Below are 24835 nucleotides of genomic sequence, written 5' to 3'. Positions count from 1 at the left end.
GCCTATATAGACACGTGCTTGAGACCTATGTACGAGACTTTGATCTTGCGATCTTTGACGACCTACGTGTCTAAACCACGCAGGCAAAGATCTCGAGTATACATTACATCCTAGCCCCGAATACTTGACTTCGTCTATCTGTTACTCCGTTCTCCTGCTCATATCAAACGCAACGCAACGCAACGCAACAAACGAACTAGAAGCAAGAAGCGTCATTAGAGACCACAGGCCTGCGTGAGATCCTGCCTATGATTTGAATTTTCTCTCCTTTTTCCATACCAGCTTTTCCAGCTCTGCCGAGATTCGTTCACTCGGCATGTCTTATAGACATCCACACCTCTTCACACTCAGGGCAACCTCCATACCGCAACGAAGAGACTCTAGCCTCATACATCGTACCTACTTAAGGTCACGCGTCGCCTCAGTCGGGCCTTCAGTATTCATGGAGCTGGTGGTAGGCTCCCTGTTCACCCAAAGCACGGCGTCTTCCTCGTTCTGCACGAGGGCATGCACGCGACCCTCGGCAACCGCTTGCATGTCAGCCGCGCTTAGGCGGGTCTCAACGGTAGGATACAGAGAGTATCGTGGAGGCGGGGTGTTGTACCCGTGAACAGGCGAACTCTCGGGTCGCGCGCGGACGTGCATTTGTCTCCACTCATAACGAGGAGGGCCTGAGATTGCGGCTTGATATTGATTGGAAGCCGGTAGAAGGGCGGCACGCTGAGCCTCTATGCGGGGAGTCTCGGGAGATACGCGCGTATACACGGGGGCGGAGGCTCGGTTGGCGCTGCGCGAGGGGGTGACCGGGGTGGCTGAGTCTTGGGAGTATACGGACGACGAAGTATCAGGCTGGCGCTGGCCGGTGGGGGTTCTGGGCTCGGGCTCAAAAGCAGACATGGCGAGACCTCGAACTCGAGGAGTGCGAGGGGGTTGAAAGGCGTTGTCGATACGGTTCTGAACGTTGTGGTGGTCTGCCTTGGCTTTCTTACGATAAGCTCGGCAGCTTAATAACATGTAGCCGATGACGATGAGACCAACGACGCTGCCGATTACGCTACCCATGATAGCGCCGACGCTAATTGTGCTGGTATTGGGAGATGGTTGCTCGCTGCCGGGGTACACGCCGGAACTCAGGGGCTCGATGTTGGTAGGAGTCTGGACTGCGGAGGCCGAGAGCGAAGCGTCCACTACGAACTGCGGAACGTCTAGCATGGTGATGGCCGTTGAGACGTTAGAGCAACGGTACATAGAGCGCACAGGGTCGTTGGTCCAGAGGTAAGTTGCGCAAGAGCCGTAGCGGCTGTCCATGCTAAAGGGGTATGAGTGTTAGTGTATGTTCACGCGCCATATTATTAAAGCAAGTATAGGCTATAGTTATAACTGGTGCTCATGGGAAAGAAGTGCATTTCTCATAAAAGATTCAGGGATGAGAGGAGGGTAGTAGATGGTAAGTATGTGATGAGAAAGGAAAAGATAACTTACCAACATCCGGCCCCCGATCCTTGGTCCTCGCAAAAGCCTCTCTGGTACGCAGAGAAATCCACGCATGTAGTGAAGAATGGTGAGAAAGTGCCAGATACACAGGCGACAACATGGTCAGAGTTCGTAGCACAAGTGGAACTTTCTCCGCAAGTGAAGGGATCAGCTGGGTATAAGTGTAAGTACTACTATACCAATCCACAAGAGTCTAGTTTCATCATCAAATATAGGTAATAATACTTACATGAAGGGCCCGAAACCCAACCACAGGTCTGGTTATTCACCCAATCTTTGTCGCCGTTCTCCCGCCCAAGGAGAACATCCAACACCTGCTCTGCCTCCGGCTTTTCAGTACCAGGAGCCGGAGTGGGCTTAGGAGACCAACCCGCGCGAACAGCAGCGCGAGCAACGACACCAGTCTCGCGGGGGAACCACGAGGCGTTGGCGCCGTCGGTGAACCACTCGGCGCCCACGAAGCCGCCGATGAAGCAGCACACGACCGCAAGGATCAGCGTCATGGAATAACGCATGGTGAAAGATGGGAATCGGACTTGATGAACGCGATTGTGATACAATCTCTAATTGTTCCTTCGAACGAAAGAACGCAAAACGAGGGACAGGGGATAAGGTTTTTGTTGCCTTAGTGTAGGGGAGTGGAAGTAGTGTAGATGTTTGACAAGGACTTCCTAGGATCTAGGGTTGAGTCTTTTATGTGCGAGTGCGAGTGTGGGTGTGGGTGGTTGGGTGGGAAAATAAAGTAGGAAAGTCAAGACGGAAGTTTGCAGAAAGGATCTTGTGGGATGTGACTCAAGATGCATGAGGTTATTAGAAGGAAAGAACACGCGGTGGGTAGTCTAAGGGACAGAAAGGTAAACTAAAGCGAGAGCGAATAAGGCGGCTGGAAAAGCTTGGGGCGACTATACCTAGGTACCTGGCCACGACTAAGCTGCCTCTACGACGACGAGGTTGACGACTGTTGACAGTGAGTACAGGCATGGTAACACACTTCGACAGTGCCCTGGTGTTATGCTTGAGGGAGTAGAGGGAAACGGGTTGAGGTTTAGGGTTATGCGAGTAGGGGGTTTACCTATAAAGCCCAGTCGAGCACACACCAGAGACAAATACGACAGAGCCTAACTATCCCATCTAAAAGAGGCCATAGCCATCTCAATTTTATTATCGAATTTTACCAGTAGGTTGGTTTGCCTTCAACAGAGAATGGACAAGTGAGTCGACAACTATGCCTTTTCGCCGTGATATATATCTGAGAGACTACTATTGTAAACAGGATGTCTTTAATTAGATATGAAAGAGCCACAAGACGAAGCTGTATGGGCTGCTAGACTGCAGTTTAACATGCGGACTCGTAGTGTTCAACAAGTTAGATGGAAGTCTGCTGTGGTTATGGTGAGTGTCACTCGACCGTCTTGAGCACCATATGGTGATACAAGATACCCGAATCCAATAAAGCCATGCTGTGCAACTGTTTCATCCGAAGTGCTCATTTTCTATCGTTCAACTGACATGAATGATAGCCTACCGAGAGAGTTGTTGTTCTTGGTTTATCCCACCATCTTTGTTTATTAAATTAAGAAACAAGGTCGCTTTTTCGTATCCGTACTTCACATTTGATGTCTGTTGTCTGTTGTCTTCCGGCACTTGTCAGGCTTATAACTGATAGATCACTATTCAGATATGAGACTGGCAAAGGGGACAAGCCATAATATATCAAGTCGTTAGTAGCCGTAGCCTAAAGCTATGTACCTAATATAAAATCGACAAGTTAATAAATAACTGCAGGAATGGCGAATTCACATTGGCAAACAAACTGACACACCTCAAATATCAACAAAAGGTAAAGCTCGAAATTACCTGGTATCTATACATCTTATATTGGTCTGGAGAAACTTAGAAAAAGTTAGAAAAAGGTTATGAAGTTGGGGAATTCCCGTCCCACACCTTAAAACGGAAGCCGGTGACACCGGTCCACCAATCGGAGCTCCGTATGCACGGCACTCGGCCCTTGCCGGACCCATCGGGAGGGTAGCCAATGAGCGGCCGAGAATTCAGTTTCCAGATGAAGCTAATTTGGAGGTACATCGGTACCTTACACCAGATGCCTGGAAGAAACAGGCTGGCCTATTACAATTATGTTGTGACTGATATTAATTTTTCCGCTGCCCGCAGCAGCAATGCATCTTGCCGGCTTCAAGGAGATATTTGATGATGAGGGGTAATTTTTGTAATTTGTGTTAATCTACATGTAGGTGTGTACTTACGCAAGGGGAGTTGTATGTACAAATGTACCTCATCTAGCACCGAGCTTCGATACATGTAGTGTAAGTTTATCAAGGCAGAAGTCTGAAGCACGCAACGTTTCTGGCATTTGAAATCCTAGATAATGGCTTGTAATGATGCGGGCTGCATGGAGTAAGGCTTAATACGAATTAATATCGTCGCTGATTATCATTTAGGTGTATCATAATTAATTCTTGAAGATTGAAGCATGATAGCTAAGACTCAACTAAGCCCATGATATTTCGGGTATTCGAAAACACTGATATTAACCTTTTTCAAATAGATTATCTTGTAAGAGAAAAAAGGTTATATGAACCATATTCCTTGAAAACACATCCCGCTAGAGCCTTGACTACTCCTGAACCTCTTATACAAGCCATACTCTTCCAATATTGGTAACGCCTCGCAACCCAAGCTATCCTGTCCAAACCCACGCCAATAGAATGCAAGATTGCTCTAGAAAATAAAATTCAAGATGCCTTCGGCTTCTTCCGAATCAGCCCAGCTCCAAGAACGTTGGCCTTAGGTTCTGACTCGGCCTCGGGACAACCTTGGTCTGCATTAACGGACGCATCGGTTGCACTGGTATCAAGTTTCGCCTTCTTCCGAATGAGGCCGCCGCCAAGCGTATTAACTGCTGGCGAAGATGAAATGATCTCGTTCGTAATCTCGTCAGCTGAGCGCTTCCGTATCATTCCAGACAAATTGTTGATCGTCCCACTTGTATCGGATGACGCCGTAGAATCGATACTTGCTCTCTCGCCGATAATGTCCAATGCCCAATTCTCGCCCATGTTGACTTCCTTAGTCCATCGTGCTGTACTTGCGATTGCATGTTCTAGAGTCTTGAACTCAAGATGAAGCAGTACTTCGACAGCTCTCTTATAACTATTGTCACTTAGGACGACTTGTCCTCTTCCTTTCTCCGGCCAGAAATAATATGGCGTCTCAATTTGCTTTGGGAATTGGGCCCGTTGGTGTGTTTTGATCTGAGGCTTCCGAGGGATGATTGGGCCACTTAGGACTTTCTTTGCCTTACGCTTCCGTCGAAGCTTTCTGGTCCTTGGGGTATTCAACTTGGACGACGAAGCACTTGGAGTGGCAAGGGAAGTATTGCTTCGTTGAGCTGGACGGGGCGAAGTGGGAGGCGTTATGTCGTCGGCTGGCGCGCTAAACGAGGCATTCGGCGTGGGAATGGTTGCTGCGGACTTGACAGTTGACGAGCTGGATTTTGGATTGGCTTGGGATTCGAAGACAACCCACATGAATCCAGTTAATCTACCGCTAGAACACTCTTGCCGGAATGCCATCATCTCCCAGAATTGATCCAATGTCTTTGGCGTCTTCCAGCCATTTAATAGCTTGGCCTTTTCAGCTATCGACTCCTCTAATTCTTGAACAAAACGGGCCTTTGGGTCGTCTGGATACATCGGGATGAGTGACCTAGGATGAACGTTGGGGCCAAAGTTGCTTGGATCATTTGTATACGGTGATATCTTCTCGAGGGGGTGGTCTAATGTCCAGTTTGATATTGCCAGACTAGTCCGAGGCAAAAAGGCGCGGGTCTCATAATTGTCTAGTCCGGGAACAACCAAGTATCCATGTATGGCATCCCAAGGCTCCCTCACGTCTTGATAATCGGTACCTTCAAGCAGCGAGTTTAGCACGCGACACCACCACTTCACTAAGCCTCTATCATCTAGCACGTGCTTGCCACTGTTTTTCACGCTTCCTGGAAAAAGATACTGTGATTGAGCTCGGGCGAATAGATTTACGACTAGTTGTTTTGCTTGTCGTCTTCGATTGGCGACTAAGAAGGCAAGAAAGCACGTTGTAACTTCTCGAATTGGAGATGGTGCCCCTTTGGGAAGATTCAAGAGGTTCAAGTATCCAGTGGAATCCGCCTTGGAGACGAAGATGATGGTAGAGAAAGATGTTGTATATATGTAGATCTCTAGTCCTAGAACCAAAACTTGTTTATCAAGATGCACACCCTCTTTCCCAGTTCCAATCGAGATAGCCAAGAAATGCTTTTCACAGTACGTCTTTAATGGCTTACTCGGCCGCCTGTCTGTAGAATCGTTAGAAGGATTGTGCGCGGGAGGATGGCAGAGAGGCTCGGTTATCGTGGGAGGCGTCGAGAGATGATAGGCCGTGAGCTTGCGATCTTTGGGCAAGACTTTGGCAAGCTCTGCGACTAGAGGGTGAGGATCGACGACGCGATCACTATCGCGGGTTTGCGCCGGGCTAGTCATTATTAAAGAGAGCAAGGAAATGAATGGAAAAGAAGATGAAGATTGAAAGCCTTAAATGGCACCTAGAGTTCGAGAGCCCATAATGCTGGGTTCGATGAGAAGAATGACTCCGGCAACGAAGACGCGTTTTAAGAAGACAGGACGTGTAAGTGGAAGTGGAATGGAAGGAGACGAAGAGGAAGAAGATCAATGCAAGGGCCGTAGAAGTAAAAGTGTACCAATTATAGAGCACTGACGAAATGACTGATTAGCTGATAAGCTGATAAGTAATAACTTGATAAGCTAGAGGCTAATATCTGTAGCTACTGATTTGCTGATTGGATAAATCTCTTTAGCGTAGTGTCCCACCCGAAAAAGTTCCGCCGCAATTGAACCTTTCGTCAATTGCGAATTTCAATTTAAACGCTTACGCTTTTTGATAATGCGATGAGAAGGGCAAAATCATAGCCAATGGCCTCTACCACCTCCCAATCTATCACGAGGCTTGCTCGTCAAGCTGTTCGGACTTGCTCGAACAAGTCCGTACCTCCCTCCTACCGACCCGCCGCATCATTCTCGACAGCGACAGCGCGCTTGACACAAGATGTAGAGCAACGCCCACGATGGTCCTATACGCCAGAACGGATGAAGGCGCCCTTCTCACCTCATATCACAAAGGACCCCTCTCGGTCGCAGTGGAAAGTTAATAAGAGCCCAGAGAAGCTGGATGAAGCCTTAAAGAGATTCCTGGGTCCCGAAGGAGAGCGCATGCTGCCCGACGAGCTCAAATGGTTAGCGGTAACCCACAAGAGCTTTGACCAAGGACGAAGAGGTTTCAACGATCGCCTAGCATTTCTGGGTATGTTCCTTAGGAGGATATATATATATTTATATATATACACATATATCTAGCATATTAACATACGACGCCAGGTCGCCAGATATGTGTATTCGAGTGCACACAATCCATTATCAACTCCCCTCCTAGCTATAAAGGGTCTGAGGACGATCCCTTTGCGGACCGACGAGAACCATTTGAAGATCCCGCCCTTCGTGGGATCGACAATCTCTTCGAAACACAGCCGAGCGACGTGTTCGACTTAAAAAAGCTAGCTAGGTTAGCTATAGACACCGGATTAACAGAAGTGGTGAGGTGGAAACCCCGAATGGTAAGCTACTTTCCCTCCTCCCAGAGAGTTAGATCCTAAGTACTAACGCAATGCTTTTAGCCGGAAAACATTAAAGGATCCGGATTCGACCCGATCATGGCCGGTGCCGTATATGCTATTGTTGGTGCCATCGCGCTGCAGCGGGGAGGCAAGATAGCTAGCCAGGTCGTGAGAAAGCGGATAATGAACAAGCTCCGGTGATGAACAAATCTAGGAATGTAAAATCAATGTACAAATACCAAGTACAATGTACAAAGAAATAAAATATCACCCTCAATGCATAAGTTGGTGATATCCAAAGTTAAACTTATCCTTGACTCTTACTTGCAAGTCCCTTCGATGTTCTTACATGGTAGTCTAGAGCACTTGTTAGACAGGTAAGTTTGGGTATTCCTATTGTATAATCTAACTTAACTCGTGTCTCTTGTCTAGTATTTGAGTAATGACTCTTAGATAACTTATAACCCCCGCCTGCGTAGAATAACGACTTCCCTTAAATATGAGGTCGTTATAAGATATTATACAGAATATGGTAACTCGAGACGGAGGATTTAGTACGAATATATGATAGGTAGGTACCTAACGGTAAAAATCGTTTAATTAGAAAATATTTTTGGGAGTCCTTGGGGGCATTCTAATCAACGGAGCAGTGACTACCAGCAAGTTCAAGCCCTTGGCATTAATTTACAGAAATCTCATTCTCCCTCATAAATTCATATATGTATTAATACCCTTATCATAGGCGCGTGTATATAATTGGCTTTCTAAAATAATCGAAAAATAGTATTTATCGCTCAGTACTTGAACAGCCGGACCTCCTCCCCATCGGTGGCACCACGAATTATCTTCCTATTGCGGAGCGCATAGTACACCCTTAGCATTACACAACCCACTGCCACCATAAAAAGCAGGGCCGCATTTGTCCAATGACCCGTAGGGTATCCTAGCCGTGCCTCATCCGCCTTGTAGATCCAGACGCCTACGATCTGGCCAGGCGCACCGCCCAGACCAATGTTCAGCGCGATTGCAAGACCGACCGAGGCGGTGCTGAAGATGTTGGATGAAAGCCAACCTAGCAGTGGCGGTATACAGGCGAAGGCGCCTGACGCCGCGACAATCAGACATCCGTATCGGGACGCATATGCGTCCGCCGGCAGCACGGCCGATGCCAAGAAACCAACGGCTCCGATAGTGGCCAATGCGGCCGAGTGTAGACCACGAGCGTTGAAGTGGTCCGCTGACCAGGAGGTCAGGATTTGGACCACTTAAATACTAGTTAGCCATAAATCCAACGGGAAGAAAAAATATAGCAGCTGTTGAGAACTTACCATAAGCGACAGCATACGGCGGCACGGTCATTAACTGGGCCTGAAGATCGTGATAACCCAAACCTGCCGTGATGGAAGGGGTAAACAGCGAAAGCGAGCTAAACGGAGTTGAAATGCCAAAATAAACGAGATAATGGCCCCAAAGTCTCCAGTCAACTAAGGTCGCCTTGGCATCGACCCAAGTCATCGCCTTGTGGTGACCCTTGCTTCCCTCGATGTGAAGTCGTTGGACTGCGAGATCCCTTTCTTGGGTGCTCAGCCATTTTGCATCCTCGGGGTAATCTGGTAGTAGGAACCAGACTAATAAAGCAGAAAGGCATGACGGCACTCCTTCTATGATGAATAGCCAGCGCCAAGCAGAGAGACCACCGGCTTGATTCATATGTCCGATGCCATAAGCGATAGCACCCCCGAAAGCTCCTGCGAGAGTCGCCGAGGCGAGGATAAAAGCCACGCGAATACTCCGCTCCTCGGTCTTGTACCAGAAAGTGAGGTAGTAGACGAGACCAGGAAACAGACCAGCCTCAAACACCCCGAGCAAGAACCGAACAACGGTCACGGTGGCATAACTGTGAACACCTCCGAGGCCCATTGTGAGAGCGCCCCATGCGAACATGAGAAACGCGATCCAACGGGACGGTCTCAGCTTCTTGAGTAGGATGTTGGAGGGGACTTCAAATAGACCATACGCTACAAGGAAAATCATGAGCGAGATGGTGTACTGAAAATTGGTCATGCCGGTCTCAGTCATGAGATCGTCGCCAGTCGACGCGTTCATGATTTTGGCATTCCCTATGTTGGACCGATCTAAATAGCATAGGAAGTAGATGCCAGCCGACAATGGCACGATGCGCTTATCCTGCTTCCATCGCAACGCCTTCTCGGCCTCCGTGATGGGGCCGGAGGAATCATATTGAGCAACAGTCGCGCTAAATTCCTGAAAGAATATTAGCTTATTATTCATATTTGAAGTAAATTTGCGATTCAAAGCCATACCACCTTCGCGCTCTCAACATCGAGCTCTGATTTATTGTCCGTCATCTTCTCCGAGCTGACTTAACAGCACAGACGACTTTCCCGATGAAAATTGTGAGAGCGAGTGAGCAAGGCAGAACGCACTTGGCAAGTCGCTAAGTTTAGATGGTCAAGGCGGTGAAGATCTAGCAAACAACAACAACAACAACAACAAAAGAACGGAACGGAACGTCTGAATAATACATAATAATATCTCTGACCGCCTGGGGGGGGAAATTGGTGGGAAAACCCTGACCGCGAACGCGGGGATTGTGGGGATGAAGCTAGCTCAAATGAGGCGATCCAATTTCCGGGGTCTTGATCGTGGAGTGGTAGCCCTAAGGTGGATAGAGAGGCCATCGCGTCGTTAGTATACATTAGAGGGGACTGTTTAATCAGGGGTTTGGGTCTGTTACTAGTTGGACTAATGAAGGGCAAAATCTACTACTACCTATATCATGTTATGAAATGCGGAGTTATGAGCTTTAGTTCTTCAACGTACGGTGCCCGTCTCCTGTCTCGGGAACATGTCCGGGATCAGCGAGTGCGACCAGGGTCGTCGGAAGCTTTACGATTGATTCGGTTTAGCTTTGCCGCTCTATATTCCTTTTTCTTATGGTTATTATCGCATGGAGCCTTTACTCCTGGCGTATGATGCCGGCATGGCCGTAATATTGGTGTTTGTATAACGATGTTACTGTATCCGATAACTCCGACTTTCGGTTCGGGGCATTTCTACGCCGGCCTTGTCGATGTCGGCGCATCTTGGAGACTCTTTTGAATCTTATAGCTCGTTATTTCCTTTTTATAAATAAAGCTGTCTTAATGCTATAGTAAAGTTAGGTATCTAATGTATGCATTAGTCTTCTTGCTCTTTCAAGGATAGGATAGTTTCTGATAGTTTCTGGAAAAGTTCTACATTCTATGTATCTTTTAGTCTTGTGATAGAACTGTTACCTGAAACTCATATCCACTATGAGAGTCAATGCTCTATTTGGCTCTATGCTCGTTATTGACGCTCACGCTTCGAATAGCGACGTGTCTTGGCAAGTGAAGGATTGCTCCAAATTTGCCTCCTCACTCCAGGGAATAGGCGACGGTGTAACGATCTTAAACTCCAGCTACATACCCGAGAATACTCTTAATATTACCAACAAGTCTAACGTATCTCCATTATGCCGCTTGTTCTCGTACTAGTAGAGCCTACAGGCGGCTTTGTGGATGCGGCTGCGTCGGAAACACCTGGAATATCATTCGAAGGATGGGAGAAAGGTGTCGCCCTAAAGCACACGTAAATTGTGTTAGATTTATTTAAAATTCTAGTCGTCAACAAGGCGAAGGATGGTATCGAAGTGATGGCGAACTAAGGAAGATCTATACGAACCCGTGGTTGGGAGAAAATGGTGAGACTGGAGAATTATCACCTGAACGATCGATGCGTGTTGGAAGGGGATACTGTGGCGGTTCTCGCGACAGGATCTGGGCAACCGAAACACCTGGGAATAACTCGTGGATAGGTTCGGGGAATTTTGATCGAGATGGGCTTGCGCTTGAAGGCGGAGACACTGCCGTACTTGTTTGCAGAGGGCTAGGAGCTGGAGTTTTCCGCTGTCTAATAACAAGTGGGGATATTTAAGTCAGCACCAGTGTCATGCACGACAGATCATAGGGCAATTATTCAAAGTTGGGGTCCAGGTTAGGAAGTTTTGTAATGAAAAAGAAAATCGGTAAGAGAGAATCTCTTTGAGAGATAAAAAAAAAAAACAGAAGAAAAAAAAAAGAAAAAAAGGCTGCTCTCCACCTAGCATTCCACAGCATACATCTCCACGCAACAGCTAGCCACAAGTAAAGATGGACGGTGGACGGTGGACGGTGGTGGTCAGTGTGTAAAGAGATGAAAGGATAAAAGAAAAATTACAATCTCACTAACTTTTCGCTGGGAGGCGGTATTGACAGTGACGGCGGCGGATTGGCGCCAACCAAGGGATAATTCACAACGGCCCTACCAATTGTTGGACTGTCCTCCAAATGATGAGAATCTAGCGGGCTTTCGCTACACTGAAGCGATAGATGCGACATAGTCTAGATACAATCCACAGTCTACAATGCAAAAGAGAGCAAAGAGGGACTCAGCTGTATGTCGTTGTTCAAGGGGCTGCCGAAAGCCAATCGGCGTCACGAACTCCTGTCGAGGTCGGACCTTCTTGTTCGAGACGCCTGGACGACCCTGATTGACGCCGCATATAAATGACAGGGTTGAGGGGGCGAAGAGATTGAGACAGCTAAGCGCGTGCAGAGAACCTGTAGGCTGTAAGCTGTTGGTTGTTGCAAGGGTTTTTTTTATCAGCTCTTTAGAAAACGCAGTATCTCGTGTGAGAAATAGATTGTATCTGCAGTCCAGCCTGCACGAATGACAAAATGTTTAAATGACCCAGATCAATGACGAAGAAAAATAAAAATAAAAATAGAAAATAAAAAATAAAAAATAAAAAATCCTGAATTGCAAGGCAAAAGAAAGCAAGATTCAATAAGGGGCTAGCCCAAAGTCCAGTTAAGAAGAAATGGTTACATTGTTTAAAAGAGCCTTGTTCGTAACAAAGTAGTGTACGAAGTAATGGTAGGTATGTCCAGGATGTCCAAGATGTCGACAGCAATGCTAATACTAGTAGTACCTGTCTTCTGATGATAAACTCCAGTCAACGGTAAGTACCACCCAACTTGCCAGGCTTGCCCAGCTGCCTGTACCTACTTTGAATTTAGCAGTGCTACTTTAATTGATGCTAGGATATTTCCAATGTCCAATAACAACCAATAACAACGGGTGAAACCTTAAGTTAAGATATGCCCCCACAAACCCAAAACGGATTGATGCATGCGCTCAAAGGAAACCGACAGCACTTACTAAAGTTGAAAACAATTCCACGCACGTGGATTCGGCAAAGCTAACTAACGGTAGAACGAAGGTACTTAATGTATCGTCCAAATTTAAATTAAAATAGATACCCCTATCTCACATAGTTATGCGTACTTTACGTATATAGGTAGGTATCATTTAACATCGCTAGACAAACAACTCTTCCATATCTCTCAAGTAGGTACTGTTATGCACGTGTGGCGTTTAGGCAAGGAAGGGAGATCCATTCTATTGATGACCCCGGATTAGATTTACCTAATTAAACTCTCACAACGACACCCCTGCTTCGAACCCTGGGAATACGCAGGTCGCATTTCCAGTCAGAACCGTCCAGCCGCCCGTTTCGCCAAAAAAGAAATCCTCCCAGAACACTTCAGAATCAAAGCTTCCAATTTGTTTTTCTCGGTCCTGTTTTCGCTACCCCAGGTTTTCGAGGGTGATTGCAGATGCCAAATCGGGTATCTGTTTCTTGAAGGATTCTCAAAGATCACATTATGCCGTCCAGGGATTAAACCAATCAACTTCAATATTTACCTAAGTAAAGATGTTGAAGAAAGCTGAATAAGCTTTGATGCTTTAAGTACCTAATGAACAATACCTACCTCTATTCATCTCGAGTGTCCTCGAACAAAGGAGATCACAGCCAAACAGGAAGCTTTGCGCTTGAGGCCGTATACATACTATGTAGTACCGTAACACCCGGTGTGGATGTTGATAATGTATCATGCAGGAGGTGGGAAAAAATACGGAAGATTTCTGCAGGAACAACATCGGTATCGCTAAGTGCCCCTTATTGAAGCCCCACCGGCAAGCAGCTGAGATGGAAATTTCACCACCCGCGCTTATGGGAACGAGTCTGATTAGGGCGATAAGAGAAAACTAATATCACTTACATCCTCCAGCCTATTCGTTGGTGGTTTGCCTCTCTACACCATCTCGGCCACAGGCAGACCAATCACGTTACAGAATTGCTAGAATGATTCTCGAGCATGAGTTGGCGGTGTGATAGGACAAGCATCGAAGCATCCAATATCGTCATAATACATTTTGGTATATTAGGTACACATGCGTACATATACATTATGTATTCCGTCATGTATATATAGCGTGATGTGGCGATCTAGAATTGGATCTTTGTGAACTAGAGTCTGATGCACGTAACAGCCCATGACCCATTATCCCCATCCGCGAAATCGAAATCGAAATCTCGCAGGGAGAGCCAAGTTTGGTAGCCTATCGGCCCAACATGTTAGCAGCCACATTTACTGCTTTCGGCTTCTGGCAGCATCATCTCAACTCCCGGACCTGGTTGTTTGTTTGACCGGGTTTTGGGGGGTTTTTTTTTTCTTTTCTTTTTGTTCTTTAAAAGCTGTAATCTGCAAGCCTCGTCGATGCCACGGCTTGGAATGTCCTACCTCTCTATATCATGACGCCGCCGATGTCACGTTGACAAGGCGTTTTCTTCAGCATTCTTCCCCAGCGTAGTACAGCGAAGAGTCCATTGCATGGCTCTAAAATGCACAGCCTTACCAATCATGGGTGCCGTACTCGGGAGATTTTCATCCTTTCGCAAAGAGGCGTGGTGATACAGATCCAGACATCTGGACTAAGATAAGCTATGTAGGTAGTTATACAGAAGCAGAACACACGTAAGCGATTAAAAGATACGATTGGTCTATGCTGAGACATGTCATGCTCCCAGCCATCGGCAGCTCGTCCGGACGTTGCGTGCGAACGGAAATATCTGTATCCATCGTCCACAGTTTCGTTTGCTTTATGCCCCCCGCCTACCTGCACTACCGGCTAAGTAAGTGCCAAGGTTCGGCAAAGCAGATCCCCCGCTAGATTGGGAATGATTGTATGTACGGTCAGACGGTATGCACAACAGTTATGGTACAGGAAGTGCCTCTCCAGGATTTAAGATCCCTCACCGATAGCCTCTCAATGCTAACCCGAAAGAACTCATGCAAAAGGAGAGGCACGAGACGTGGGGGCACCGAAATCCCTGGAACGCATCATAGTATGCTTCTGAGGCAGGTAAGAGAACACTACTACTTCGTGAACCAAATCGTTCGACAATGACACCAGTCTCTCTGCGGAATATTCTCTTGGAAACACCTCCACTATTCATAATAGGTAGGAATTGGCGTAAGATGTGCGCTAGGCATTCAAAGGCCAATAATCTTTTTTTTCCAGCAGTATTCGCGTAGTTTCGTATCAGTTTCATCAAAAGGGTCAACCGATTGAAGATGGAGTTAACAAGTTAGGACCGTTGCCTTGGTTCGTGCTTTATCTGGGGCTACTAGGATCAACGATCCCTGTCTTGGCTGATTTGGCAGTGTACCGTATGGGTACGGATCCGTACATAGTACGATTGTACTACGGGGACCAGGACCAGGGACATTCGATTCCTCGCTTAGCCGCAGCCCAAGACATGTGTCATAATACAACTCACGAAGAAACACGAAAAGGAAAGAAAATAGTGGTCAACGCGGTTGAATAATATAACGACTCTATAAACTAAATGCTATGACAGTATATATAAACTTAGCGAGATATCTATCAAGGAAAGAAGCATTTCAGACATAATACATCGCAAATAACACAATTCTCGCTCACGCCAAGCCATCGCGTCCTGCCGCTTTTCTTTCTGAAGTTGCTAAAGCCATGTAGTTATCGGCTCCTCGAGCAAATGAGACAGGACAGCTATGTGCTCAAGTTTTGCTTCAGTTCTTCTCGTTGGTACCGCTAGTGTACCCGTTTACGTGACCATTTGTCTCGTTCACTAGGCCTTTCGCAGCCAGTTCTATCAGAGGTCCGTACAGAGAACCATCCTTGATAGCATCGTGGACAATGGAGATCCATCCCCCGATGGTCTTCTTAGGTCGTCCGTCTAGCTCGTCGGCCTGGATAGTGGGATGCTCGACAAAGCCTTGGTGGAATGGTACGCCGAGCGTTTGACGGACGTATTGGTATAAAACCTTTGCGCCCTTCCCGAGGACCTCAGGAGTGTGCGGTTCAGCACGGAAGGCGTCAGAGGTCTCTTCCCATACGGCATAGATGGCCTTAGCAGCCTGCTCTTTCCATTGAATTACGTCTGTAATGGACCCCTTAATGTGTTCGACAACGATGGGCACAGCTGTGCTCACAAGAGCTTTGCAACGATCCGGGAGATCTTTTTTGCCCGAAGAACACCAGGAAGGGTATACATGAGCCGACAGTGCCTTTTGGAGAACTTCCAGCTCATCGGCCGATAGGTTACCAGAAAAGAATTCAGTAGTGACAGACGCAAGTGTCTTGGTGGCCTTCTGCACAAAAAGGTTGTGTAGCGCTCTGAGGTCTACGGCCTGGCAGTTGGCATACAAATGAGCCGCGGCCATCAATGTTAAGATTTCCGTAGCTTGTGCGCTCATGCGTGCCGATGCCAGTGCCATCGAGTTGACAGACTGATTATGCATCTCGGCCGCCTGGACGAATGGGCTCATTGGGCTAGCGAAGTAAGACAGCTCAGCCATGTAGGACGCCATATTAATCTCGACCCCCTTCATTGTAAATGACAAGCTAGGATTATCCGAGGCGAGGTTAGCTGGGAGACCTCCGCTAAGCGCCGGATCTACCAGCTCGGTCAGTTGCGAGAAGAGCATCCTGCCAAACATTTGCAGTGACAGCCGCACTTTCTCCATAGCCGACGTCACGGAAGCCGCCTGGAAATTAGCGCCATAGTGAACATCGCCATTCGACACGTCGACCAGTGGGTTGTCACAAGTAGAGTTGAGCTCAATGCTGATCTGCTGATCTGCAAGAAGCAAGTCTTCTACCTGTGGACCGATCCATTGCGGAGCACTTCGTACGGAATAACGATCCTGTGCCATATCCTCAGAACCGCGGTCCTTCGGTCGGAGAACATCTCGCGCAAGGGCCGAACCACTCATGAAGTAGTAAATGTTGCGAGCAACCTCGATTTGGCCCGGATGCGGTCGCGTCTGAGCAATAAATTGGTTGAAGCTCTCTCGACTCCCATTCAGTGCCTATATTTTCCACTGGTTAACTACTGGTGCTATTACGATAAGCTTACGAGTCTTGACTTACCTCTACCGCCATGCCAGTAAGTGCCTGTGTAAGCAATGCCAGACGATGTGCGTCTGTAATAACCATGGCGGCAAGCGCTGCTGATGACGATGTTCCGTTGACTAAGCCAAGACCCTCCTTCGGGCCAAGCTTCACTGGCTGTAATCCAGCCTCCTTCAACGCTTGCGGTGCGGGAATAACTTTGCCGTTCTTTTCAATGAGGATATCAGGGTTTCCCTCTATAGTGCCAGCGATATAGGATAGGGGCATTAGGTCGCCAGAGCTCGAAACAGAACCGCGTAACGGTATCATAGGATTCAAGTTGTGTTTGACCAAGGCTACTATGGACTTGAGGACCGGGAGCGTCACCGCAGAGTGACCCCTGAGGTTACTGTTGCATCTGACGGCGATGGCTCCGCGGACCCATGACGAGGGCATGGAGTGGCCTGGGACAGAGCCATCGGTAGATCTTGACATGATACCAGACTGGGTAAGCTGCATCAGAGATGATTGCAATGCTACAACTTGGTCAGTACGGGTATCCGCGCTACCTCCGAATCCAGTATTGACGCCTATTAGCTAGTTAGTGGTTGATGCCAACAAAATATCCCGGATTTACATACCGTAAACATGCCACCCCTTTGAAAGGTAGTGGTATAAGACATCCACGCTGTCTTGGATGCTCTTGATGATATCCGGATCTTCAGTGATCTCGGGTATACACCCGTGTCTAGCATCTCGTCAGTAAAATGATACATTCTACGATAATACGAAAACATACAGGGCCGTAGCGACAACATCCGAGATGTGGAGATTTTGGCCGTCTAGGACATAAGTACCGGCTTCGATGCGCTTTTGTAGGTGGTCCCATGCCTCGCAGACCTTGGCGAGATGAATACTTTGGTTCCCCATTACGAATACGGTGAGTGGTTTTAAAGAGATGTCTAGGTTGTCAAGTTGTCAAGTTGTCAAGTTGTCGACGTGAAGATGCTCGGCTGAAGAGCAAAATGTAGAGGAACCCGGGAGAAGTATATATAGATAGATGTTCACAAAAAGAATGAGCGTCTAGGTACCTAACAAAGGTAGGAGCAAGTTAGTTTATAATGTACTCTTTGAGGTAGTACCTGCTTCCTTCGCTGTATCTAATGAGTTTTTTCTCGATGTTCTTTGAGAGCGGTGATTCGCCTCAGTTTAAGTAGTAAGGAGCCGCCTCGGGACGGAAGGAAGAATAGTAACACAACGCCCCCTGCATCTAAGTGAACACACTACATTCGCTTAAAGCACTGTGTGTAGTTCACAATGGATGGTTACTTCTTTGAGGTTTAAGTTTCATATTGGACCCTTTAAGCTTTGTTTGCGAATACTGGGTGGCATTCATAGCCTATCATGTCGTTACACAACCTATTGCTTACAAGGTACACATACTAATGTTTACATATGCCTATGTCATGATATGATATGTGCCTACCTCTTACTGACACACATAGGTATACATGGGATAAACTAGCGGTATAACTATCTGATTTAGGTACATACATGAGTCTTACATGTAGGTCACAAATTTCACAGGTGGCTATTACATTTACGATGATCGTAGGCCTTCTGTGTTACCTTCATGTAAGACATATGCCATGTTAGTCCTGCAGTAAAAAGCAGCTGCATATCGATGTAAGGGTGGAGTACAGTAGTGCTATCGCCAAAGGGAGCCATTATGTCTTCAACTAAAAGCTAGCGCTTTCAGGCTGGGTAGCGAATGTAGTCTTTGCGAGTAGACCTAGGCGACATAGATAATTAACAACAAGCTCGTAAGTGCGGCTATAAGTGGGGAATCCCGACAATCAGGGTCCTAAGTTCGAAGCGGCTTTTCCCTCAAGAGAACTGCATAACTTGAAAGACATCACTCGTATGACTTTAATATCACTTTGAGAGCACAGACGGATTATCCGAAAGGTAAGTTATAGAAAGAACATTATAAAGACCGGAACCTTACCAATAGGATTCCACAGAAATATAAAAGGAGGATTCCTAGAACAAAGTAGTGCACATGCAAAAAACGAGGCGAGAAACACGTGCTAAACAAAGCGTCCATTATTTAAGGGATCCAAGCACGAGTTTGCTAACTCGTGCTTTATATAATCCCCTTTCATTATACATATGTGAACGTCTACCAATGAGAAAATTTGGCATTAACGGATTTGGGGAGAGAGGTACCTAGGTACCTGTTAAGGGGGAGATATGACGGAATATGTAATTAAGCTTAATTGGCTAGGCTAAAGCAACATTCTTTTACGTGTGTAGGTACCTATGTATCTCCTTTTAGCTATAACTGGGACGGAAACCACCACTTAGGGGTTCCTGTCCTTGCAGTAACAGCCCCATTCCAACTTAATCTCTATCTTCCCAATGCCTCTTTTATTGCATATCGTGAACTAAGTATATTTTGGAGGTTTGAACTTCTTTTAGACAAGATGGTTTCCCAATAGACACATAAGCCTAGGTAGCGGTCCATGTTAGGCAATGCAATACCGAAATGACGTTGGATGGCAAATTTCAATCGAGATCTTTGCCAGAATGAAGAATAACTGAGTTATGAGGGAGCAAGAGATGATATATTTCGGCTGGCGATACCCGCATGCATCATCGCCAAGCTATAGGCTTTGGAGTGCGTTTAGTGGTTTGGATTCTTTACTACCTACAAATTATGTTATAGCATGTACAAGGTAAGATCAGTCATCTAAGTTCGTGTAACAGTATGTTGATTACCTAAAGGTTGTAAGTTAAAGCTATAACCTAGACGCTTGGCTGATGAGGTAATATAGAGAACCTACACTTGGTAGGGCTAGATCTGTAAGTCTGTGATAGGTTGTAATTTTCTGGCAGTTAAATCCTAATCGGAGATCGTTACACACTATGTTTAAACTACTTGCATTCGATATATTTCTATGGGGATTAAAGTATAGTCGTATTTAATCGGCTTTGTTGCCGATTGTATCATGTGTCGTAAAATATTATTAGATTAATGACCAACCAAACCAGAGAATAAATACTAGGCTAATAAAAATACCCTAGGCTTAGCATCGGGATTCGGGACATATGAAACGCTACAACTACTGTAGTTAACTAGGGGATGAAAGTTTTATGATATTACTAATCCGATAATATAGACTTGGCATAGCTGTATCGGCGGATCCAATCATAATCTAGATAAATAACCCTAGTGACCCTAGTAAATGTCATGTCACCGGTGGATCGTTGAAATAAGCATAATTGTATGCGTCAGCCCGAGAAACTGGGTTGAGAGTGATTGGAGGATTTCCATTTCGGCATCGTCAAAACCCTTAATCCCGTTTACACGCAAGGATTTTGTGGCTTGTGCATGGAAACTTCATTCTCCGATGTGAATAAGAATAAAACTGTGCACGGAATAGGTCCGGATTTATACATCAAGTTATTGATGTTGCATCGAATTCGGACGGTCGGAGACAAAAGCTATTGGAATTCATCCGTTCGACCCCTGGACATGACCTCACGATCGTGGAGATGGAAGGGGGTTATATGCAAGAGGGGGGACATTGGCCGAGTGGATTTAAGATACATCCGTCCAATGCATGCCAAGTTACCGTGGAAATCCGACCATCCGTCAACCCACCGAACCCACTATAGTCGAGGAGGTGGGTAGTCGAGTCTTCGTCTTCAAGGCGCCCCAAATGATAGCCACGAGAGCCCGACGCGAGCTCCGATACGGGATTCTAAACTCGTATAAGTTAGAACATGTTCCTGTCGCTTAGGATAGAGACAGTTCGTTAAAACTCCAAAGCTCTTTACCGCGTCTACAGCATACTTGGCAAAATGGCGCCTCTAGGTCTGGAGAGTCCACTCAACTTTGTTTTTATAGGCTGTGCACTAGTGAGTCCGATTCCCTTCTGGCTTCAGAAGTATATAAATAAGAGTGGTACAACTGACTAGACTAAAAGGTGATTGCCAGTGTTGTGGGCAAGGCTTTCTACAATGTCTTTCTACACCCTCTACGATCCTTTCCCGGTCCGTTCTTATGGAAGCTCACACCTCTCTTCAAATATATACGCTTGTACCGGGGTGATCTGCCCGTGTATATGAAAGAATTACACGCTAAATATGGACCGATTGTGCGAGTATCTCCGTACGAGCTAGCATTCAGCGACCCCCAAGCTTGGAAGGATATTTACGGTCATCGCCACAATGGTGCGCCGGAGTTGCCTAAGTACGAGGGCTTTTACCGCGCTGTCGACAACATTCCTCGAGGTATCATCAATGCTTTCCGAGACGAACACGGCTTCTTGCGACGCCAAATGTCACACGGATTCTCAGAGCGGTCAATGCAGCTTCAAGAGCCTATTATCGGATCATACGTAGATCTATTGATTCACCGACTGCAAGAGCAATGTGGCGATGGCTCGACCCCCTTGAATATGCGCGAGTGGCTAAATTGGACCACCTTCGACGTTATTGGAGACCTAGGTTTTGGTTCTTCGTTTGGTTGCCTCGATAAGAGTGACTACCATCCATGGGTTAAACTCGTCGCCAACTCAGTGATGCAGACCGCTTTCATGTCCGCTCTGGCTGACATGGGACTCAAGCCTGCAGTACGGATGCTCCTGCGACTTAAGAAGCTCGCGATTACAGACAACCAGGCATTAGTTCGGGCGAAGCTGAGGCAGAGGATAGAGTCTGGCGTCGAGAGGCCAGATTTCATTGAGGGTCTCATAAAGCAGAAGGACGAGGGAAAACTCGACTTTATGCAAATAGCCACCAACGCAACTACTCTCATCGTAGCCGGAAGTGAAACGACGGCGACTCTTCTGAGTGGTGCCGTCTACCTACTTACGACCCACCCAGATAAGCTCGAAAGGCTCACTCAGGAAGTGCGTTCTTCGTTCAATAACGACGACGAAATTACCTTAACTTCTGTCGGAAAATTGTCGTATATGCTGGCCTGTCTTAACGAGTCCCTCCGACGGTATCCCCCTGTGCCAACTGGAATGCCGCGCCAGTCGCCTAAGGGTGGTGCTACTATCATGGGGAAACATGTTCCAGAGGGCGTGAGTATTCCTTGGCTGGTTGTTCTTGTGATGTGGGACTAACAGTTTGTAGACCGTTGTGGCTGTCTGGCAATATGCTGTCAACCATGATCCGAACCATTGGACCGACCCCTATTCCTTTGCTCCAGAGCGGTTTATGGGTGACCCGAAGTACGAGGGTGACAAGCTTGATGCGATGCAACCATTCAGTGTAGGCCCGCGAAACTGCATTGGTCGCAAGTAGGTCCCCTACTCTCTTATCATTCGCCTTGAGAATTATGTTCTAACACTGGAAAAAGTTTGGCTTACGCCGAAATGCGCCTCATCCTAGCCAGGATAATCTACAACTTCGATATGACCATTGCTAACGACAGCCGGAATTGGCTCAATCAGCGTGTTTACACCTTATGGGATAAGCCGGCGTTGAATATTCACCTGAAGCCTGTTGCTAGATGAGATTAATAATCGGGGGACTTCTGCAGAAGATGCATGGGCTTTCTCTAGGACAATTACTCGCTTATGAGTAAATTTATGGAATCTTAACAGCCAACTACCTAAAAGGCGTCTTTAATTAGACGAGTCCCTGAGGGATGATATTACGAGATTGCCTAAGACTAGAAAAGCTAGTTCTCTAGGAAAGCTGTGGGCGTTATCGAGTAGTATCAACTTTATATCATCTTCCCTTGTGAGGGTATTTTTCTAGATAGCTTATATTTTGTACTAAAGGGTTTATTTAAATCGGGTAGGAACTGTACTATAGCTGAAAATGTGTGAATTTCTGGTCTATTTTAACAATCTCTCATGACTACATCGCTTTATACCCCTGAAATTGTATGTCCATTCTCACTATTTATTTCTAACCTACCTGTCTGATTACAAGAAGCTATCTCATGACGATGAGTTGAAGTAGAGACTCTTCATATCCAAATATCTAGACGGCATACCGATATTCAGGACGAGCTTCCATCCCAGGTGCGCAGGGAAGCTCACCGGAGTCAAGTTTCTTATTCAAGCCAGCATAGTACTGTCGCATCACCAAGGCCGTAACGACGAAGACACCTTGAGTACAGCCGACAGTAATTAATGCTGGTCGGTAGACAGGTGCATCCTCGGTTCGGTAAACTAACGAGGAAATAATTCCAGCCAAATTCATGGCCATGTAGTTGAGGCCAAGTGATATAGCACGGCCTGTAGTAGTCGGCGTGTTGGATGATAGCCACGCTGGGACGAGATTACTCGGAATAAAGGTAGCGAAAGTAATGAGGTATGTCAAGAAGTAGCCGACTTGCGGTTTATGTACCAAGTCTAATGTACCAAGAAGGATCCAAGCCACTACTGAAATGACTGTTGTACCACAAGCAAATGTTGCTCGTTGTTGATATCGGTCGGAGAGCCAACATATTGTGACTTGGAAGACGGATGCCGTTAGATTGGGCCCAACAGTATAGAGGTTAGCGGTAGTGGCTTCGCTAGTGAGTCTCTTTATCATTGTCTAATGCAGTGATCTTATTAGTCTTCCAATGTATCAAGTAGTGAAGGTAAATTCGAGCTTACCGGTAAGAAATTCGAGCTGCTAGCAACGCCGACCCCATACATCAAGGCCATGAACGCAAAAGCCCAGGTTGGCCAATGCTTGAGCTGCCTCTTCGCTTCATCCCAGTGGAATTCCGTATCTTGATCTTGTGAGTCCTGCTTAAGGCGGTGCTTAGCAAGCCTAGCTTCTTCCTCTGTATACCATCGAGACTTCTCAGGACTTTGAGGGGCAAAGATGTAGAGGTAGATTGCCACTACAACAGTGATTGAGCCTTCGATGAGAAATAAGTATTGCCAACCCTTATCCCAGCAAGTAATGTTAGATTCCGTTAGTAGATAATTTTATGGGCAACGTACATGTAATTTGCCCTTCCACTGGAATACACTCCATGAAATTAACCCGGAGACGGCTCCCTAAATACTTTTAAGCTAGGTGAATTTCATACGTTAGGTACACATTACCACTTACTGCAATGAATCCCATCTGGCCAATCCAAGACACACGGAATGCCATCTCTTTCCGCGTATAGAATAGAGACAAGTAGTAAACTTCACAAGGCTTGTCTAGGCTTTTTGTTAGTACGATAATGATAAATCTCAATACCATTTTTGAAGAGTAGATTTTTAGGGGAGTTCGTAGGTCATCTAGTAGTCGAATGTTTTGGTGATTTTTGACTGGGGGCTATAGAAAGGAGTGTTGAGAAGAAATGGTTATTGAACGTACTAAAATATCTATCAGCACTTAATACTCAACGGTAAGATATTGTCGTACTTACCAAGCTGCTTCAATGGCACCCATTATAATTCTCGTAGTCATAATGCCAGCAAAGTTCTTGGCGGCAGCAGCGCCCATTGTACAAGCTCCCCATGCTAGGATAGTAAATGGGATCACTCGAGCAGAGTTATACTTCTTTGCGAGTATCGACCAAGGAATGTTAAAGACAGCGTATGGGACATAGAATAAAACGAGTAGTAGGGAGAATTGATTGCCCACGAGACCCAGATCCTTTTCCAGGCCATCGGTCTTCGCGTTTCCAAGATTAGCGCGATCAAGAGTATGAGTGAAGTATGCAAGAGCTTTGCCAGTTAGCCACACTATAAGTAAATATAAGAACGAGAAACTACCCGCAAGTGAGTCTCACCTAAGCCTGGCATCATTAATAGGTCTGTTTTCCTCACAAGTCGCTTCTCTGCTGCGGTATCATTTTCAAGTAACCTATCGTCACTCACAGTCACGGAATCGTGCTGCTTTTCCTCTTTATCGTTATCTGCCATGGCTAATTGGTAAACAATTGGTCAATATCATATATGCTAGATGGAATGAATGATATATTGTAAAATGCTCAAGAAATAGATATACGGTAAAAACTTAAGACTGCTGAGCCTTAGTTATATCATATCATATCATATCAATAGTCACGATATGAGTGCCCAGGAATTGTTTCTCGTGATAACTTTTCGATCCACGCTTTAGACTGATTGCGTGATACCCAACTACTCGTACCCCCCTGCGATGAATAATAAGCCCTCGAGCATTGGCAGTGAATCTTTATTCAACTTAGAGCCATCCGAGCTGCAGTAGCCGAGATGCACGTCGGTAAGTGAGCTTAATCCCCGTAGTCTACTCGAATCGGCCCTACCTCCCGACATTCGGAGCTGGGTCCCCGACGACATGAGGTATATAAAACCCGTGCCTCATCCATCAGGCACGGGTTTTCAAACCTTAGGAAACACCGCAAAG

General features: G+C 46.4%; 8 protein-coding genes across 8 annotated transcripts; 2 read left to right on the top strand and 6 right to left on the bottom strand.

The window, feature by feature from the left end:
* Position 1: 1 nt before the first annotated feature.
* On the bottom strand, positions 2-2156 carry F4817DRAFT_175542 (uncharacterized protein). Its single transcript, XM_049298270.1, has 3 exons — positions 1724-2156; positions 1483-1645; positions 2-1309 (listed from the first exon to the last, which is right to left on the bottom strand). Exons 1-3 carry the CDS (start codon positions 2007-2009, stop codon positions 400-402), a joined length of 1359 nt encoding a protein of 452 aa, XP_049157262.1. The 5' UTR covers positions 2010-2156; the 3' UTR covers positions 2-399.
* Positions 2157-3934: 1778 nt separating this feature from the next.
* On the bottom strand, positions 3935-6250 carry F4817DRAFT_343589 (histone acetylation protein-domain-containing protein). The gene has a single exon (XM_049304049.1). The coding sequence runs from the start codon at positions 6030-6032 to the stop codon at positions 4248-4250; it is 1785 nt and encodes a 594-aa protein (XP_049157261.1). The 5' UTR covers positions 6033-6250; the 3' UTR covers positions 3935-4247.
* A 118-nt stretch (positions 6251-6368) lies between these two features.
* On the top strand, positions 6369-7490 carry F4817DRAFT_343587 (RNase III domain-containing protein). Its single transcript, XM_049304048.1, has 3 exons — positions 6369-6870; positions 6945-7180; positions 7241-7490. Exons 1-3 carry the CDS (start codon positions 6483-6485, stop codon positions 7379-7381), a joined length of 765 nt encoding a protein of 254 aa, XP_049157260.1. The 5' UTR covers positions 6369-6482; the 3' UTR covers positions 7382-7490.
* A 163-nt stretch (positions 7491-7653) lies between these two features.
* F4817DRAFT_343586 (MFS general substrate transporter) lies at positions 7654-9696 on the bottom strand. Its single transcript, XM_049304047.1, has 3 exons — positions 9505-9696; positions 8509-9445; positions 7654-8444 (listed from the first exon to the last, which is right to left on the bottom strand). The coding sequence occupies exons 1-3, from the start codon at positions 9547-9549 to the stop codon at positions 7975-7977; spliced, it is 1452 nt and encodes a 483-aa protein (XP_049157259.1). The 5' UTR covers positions 9550-9696; the 3' UTR covers positions 7654-7974.
* A 733-nt stretch (positions 9697-10429) lies between these two features.
* F4817DRAFT_175516 (uncharacterized protein) lies at positions 10430-11714 on the bottom strand. Its single transcript, XM_049298268.1, has 3 exons — positions 11453-11714; positions 10907-11134; positions 10430-10802 (listed from the first exon to the last, which is right to left on the bottom strand). Exons 1-3 carry the CDS (start codon positions 11599-11601, stop codon positions 10682-10684), a joined length of 498 nt encoding a protein of 165 aa, XP_049157258.1. The 5' UTR covers positions 11602-11714; the 3' UTR covers positions 10430-10681.
* Positions 11715-14912: 3198 nt separating this feature from the next.
* F4817DRAFT_175261 (phenylalanine ammonia-lyase) lies at positions 14913-17871 on the bottom strand. Its single transcript, XM_049298267.1, has 4 exons — positions 17286-17871; positions 17128-17234; positions 16526-17076; positions 14913-16464 (listed from the first exon to the last, which is right to left on the bottom strand). The coding sequence occupies exons 1-4, from the start codon at positions 17414-17416 to the stop codon at positions 15163-15165; spliced, it is 2091 nt and encodes a 696-aa protein (XP_049157257.1). The 5' UTR covers positions 17417-17871; the 3' UTR covers positions 14913-15162.
* A 2397-nt stretch (positions 17872-20268) lies between these two features.
* F4817DRAFT_175244 (putative cytochrome P450) lies at positions 20269-22422 on the top strand. Its single transcript, XM_049298266.1, has 4 exons — positions 20269-20410; positions 20479-21582; positions 21635-21801; positions 21861-22422. Exons 1-4 carry the CDS (start codon positions 20354-20356, stop codon positions 22015-22017), a joined length of 1485 nt encoding a protein of 494 aa, XP_049157256.1. The 5' UTR covers positions 20269-20353; the 3' UTR covers positions 22018-22422.
* Positions 22423-22427: 5 nt separating this feature from the next.
* F4817DRAFT_366663 (MFS general substrate transporter) lies at positions 22428-24369 on the bottom strand (the record flags this gene model as incomplete). Its single annotated transcript, XM_049307010.1, has 6 exons — positions 22428-23053; positions 23116-23394; positions 23452-23508; positions 23564-23663; positions 23871-24171; positions 24237-24369. The coding sequence occupies 6 exons, from the start codon at positions 24367-24369 to the stop codon at positions 22493-22495; spliced, it is 1431 nt and encodes a 476-aa protein (XP_049157255.1). The 3' UTR covers positions 22428-22492.
* Between the last annotated feature and the right edge of the window lie 466 nt (positions 24370-24835).

This window comes from Daldinia loculata (genome assembly GCF_022478755.1).
Source record: "Daldinia loculata strain CBS 113971 unplaced genomic scaffold F4817scaffold_39, whole genome shotgun sequence".
Lineage (NCBI taxonomy): Eukaryota > Fungi > Ascomycota > Sordariomycetes > Xylariales > Hypoxylaceae > Daldinia > Daldinia loculata.
Note: the sequence above shows the minus strand (reverse complement) of the source record. Positions and strands in the feature narration are given on the sequence as shown.

Bases quoted from the DNA above. Each gene is read 5' to 3' on its own strand.
- F4817DRAFT_175542 (XM_049298270.1), bottom strand. From the start codon at position 2,009: ATGCGTTATTCCATGACGCTGATCCTTGCGGTCGTGTGCTGCTTCATC. The intron at 1,646-1,723 runs GTAAGTATTATT...ACTTATACCCAG, and splicing joins TTGGGTTTCGGGCCCTTCAT to CTGATCCCTTCACTTGCGGA. The intron at 1,310-1,482 runs GTAAGTTATCTT...ATACCCCTTTAG, and splicing joins GGATCGGGGGCCGGATGTTG to CATGGACAGCCGCTACGGCT.
- F4817DRAFT_343589 (XM_049304049.1), bottom strand. From the start codon at position 6,032: ATGACTAGCCCGGCGCAAACCCGCGATAGTGATCGCGTCGTCGATCCT.
- F4817DRAFT_343587 (XM_049304048.1), top strand. From the start codon at position 6,483: ATGGCCTCTACCACCTCCCAATCTATCACGAGGCTTGCTCGTCAAGCT. The intron at 6,871-6,944 runs GTATGTTCCTTA...ATACGACGCCAG, and splicing joins CGATCGCCTAGCATTTCTGG to GTCGCCAGATATGTGTATTC. The intron at 7,181-7,240 runs GTAAGCTACTTT...CAATGCTTTTAG, and splicing joins TGAGGTGGAAACCCCGAATG to CCGGAAAACATTAAAGGATC.
- F4817DRAFT_343586 (XM_049304047.1), bottom strand. From the start codon at position 9,549: ATGACGGACAATAAATCAGAGCTCGATGTTGAGAGCGCGAAGGTG. The intron at 9,446-9,504 runs GTATGGCTTTGA...ATATTCTTTCAG, and splicing joins ATGTTGAGAGCGCGAAGGTG to GAATTTAGCGCGACTGTTGC. The intron at 8,445-8,508 runs GTAAGTTCTCAA...CTAGTATTTAAG, and splicing joins GCCGTATGCTGTCGCTTATG to TGGTCCAAATCCTGACCTCC.
- F4817DRAFT_175516 (XM_049298268.1), bottom strand. From the start codon at position 11,601: ATGTCGCATCTATCGCTTCAGTGTAGCGAAAGCCCGCTAGATTCTCAT. The intron at 11,135-11,452 runs GTTAGTGAGATT...ACTTGTTATTAG, and splicing joins ATACCGCCTCCCAGCGAAAA to ACAGCGGAAAACTCCAGCTC. The intron at 10,803-10,906 runs GTTCGTATAGAT...CGTGTGCTTTAG, and splicing joins CCATTTTCTCCCAACCACGG to GGCGACACCTTTCTCCCATC.
- F4817DRAFT_175261 (XM_049298267.1), bottom strand. From the start codon at position 17,416: ATGGGGAACCAAAGTATTCATCTCGCCAAGGTCTGCGAGGCATGGGAC. The intron at 17,077-17,127 runs GTATGTAAATCC...ACTAGCTAATAG, and splicing joins AAAGGGGTGGCATGTTTACG to GCGTCAATACTGGATTCGGA. The intron at 16,465-16,525 runs GTAAGTCAAGAC...TGGAAAATATAG, and splicing joins TTACTGGCATGGCGGTAGAG to GCACTGAATGGGAGTCGAGA.
- F4817DRAFT_175244 (XM_049298266.1), top strand. From the start codon at position 20,354: ATGGCGCCTCTAGGTCTGGAGAGTCCACTCAACTTTGTTTTTATAGGC. The intron at 21,583-21,634 runs GTGAGTATTCCT...AACAGTTTGTAG, and splicing joins GGAAACATGTTCCAGAGGGC to ACCGTTGTGGCTGTCTGGCA. The intron at 21,802-21,860 runs GTAGGTCCCCTA...CACTGGAAAAAG, and splicing joins CGAAACTGCATTGGTCGCAA to TTTGGCTTACGCCGAAATGC.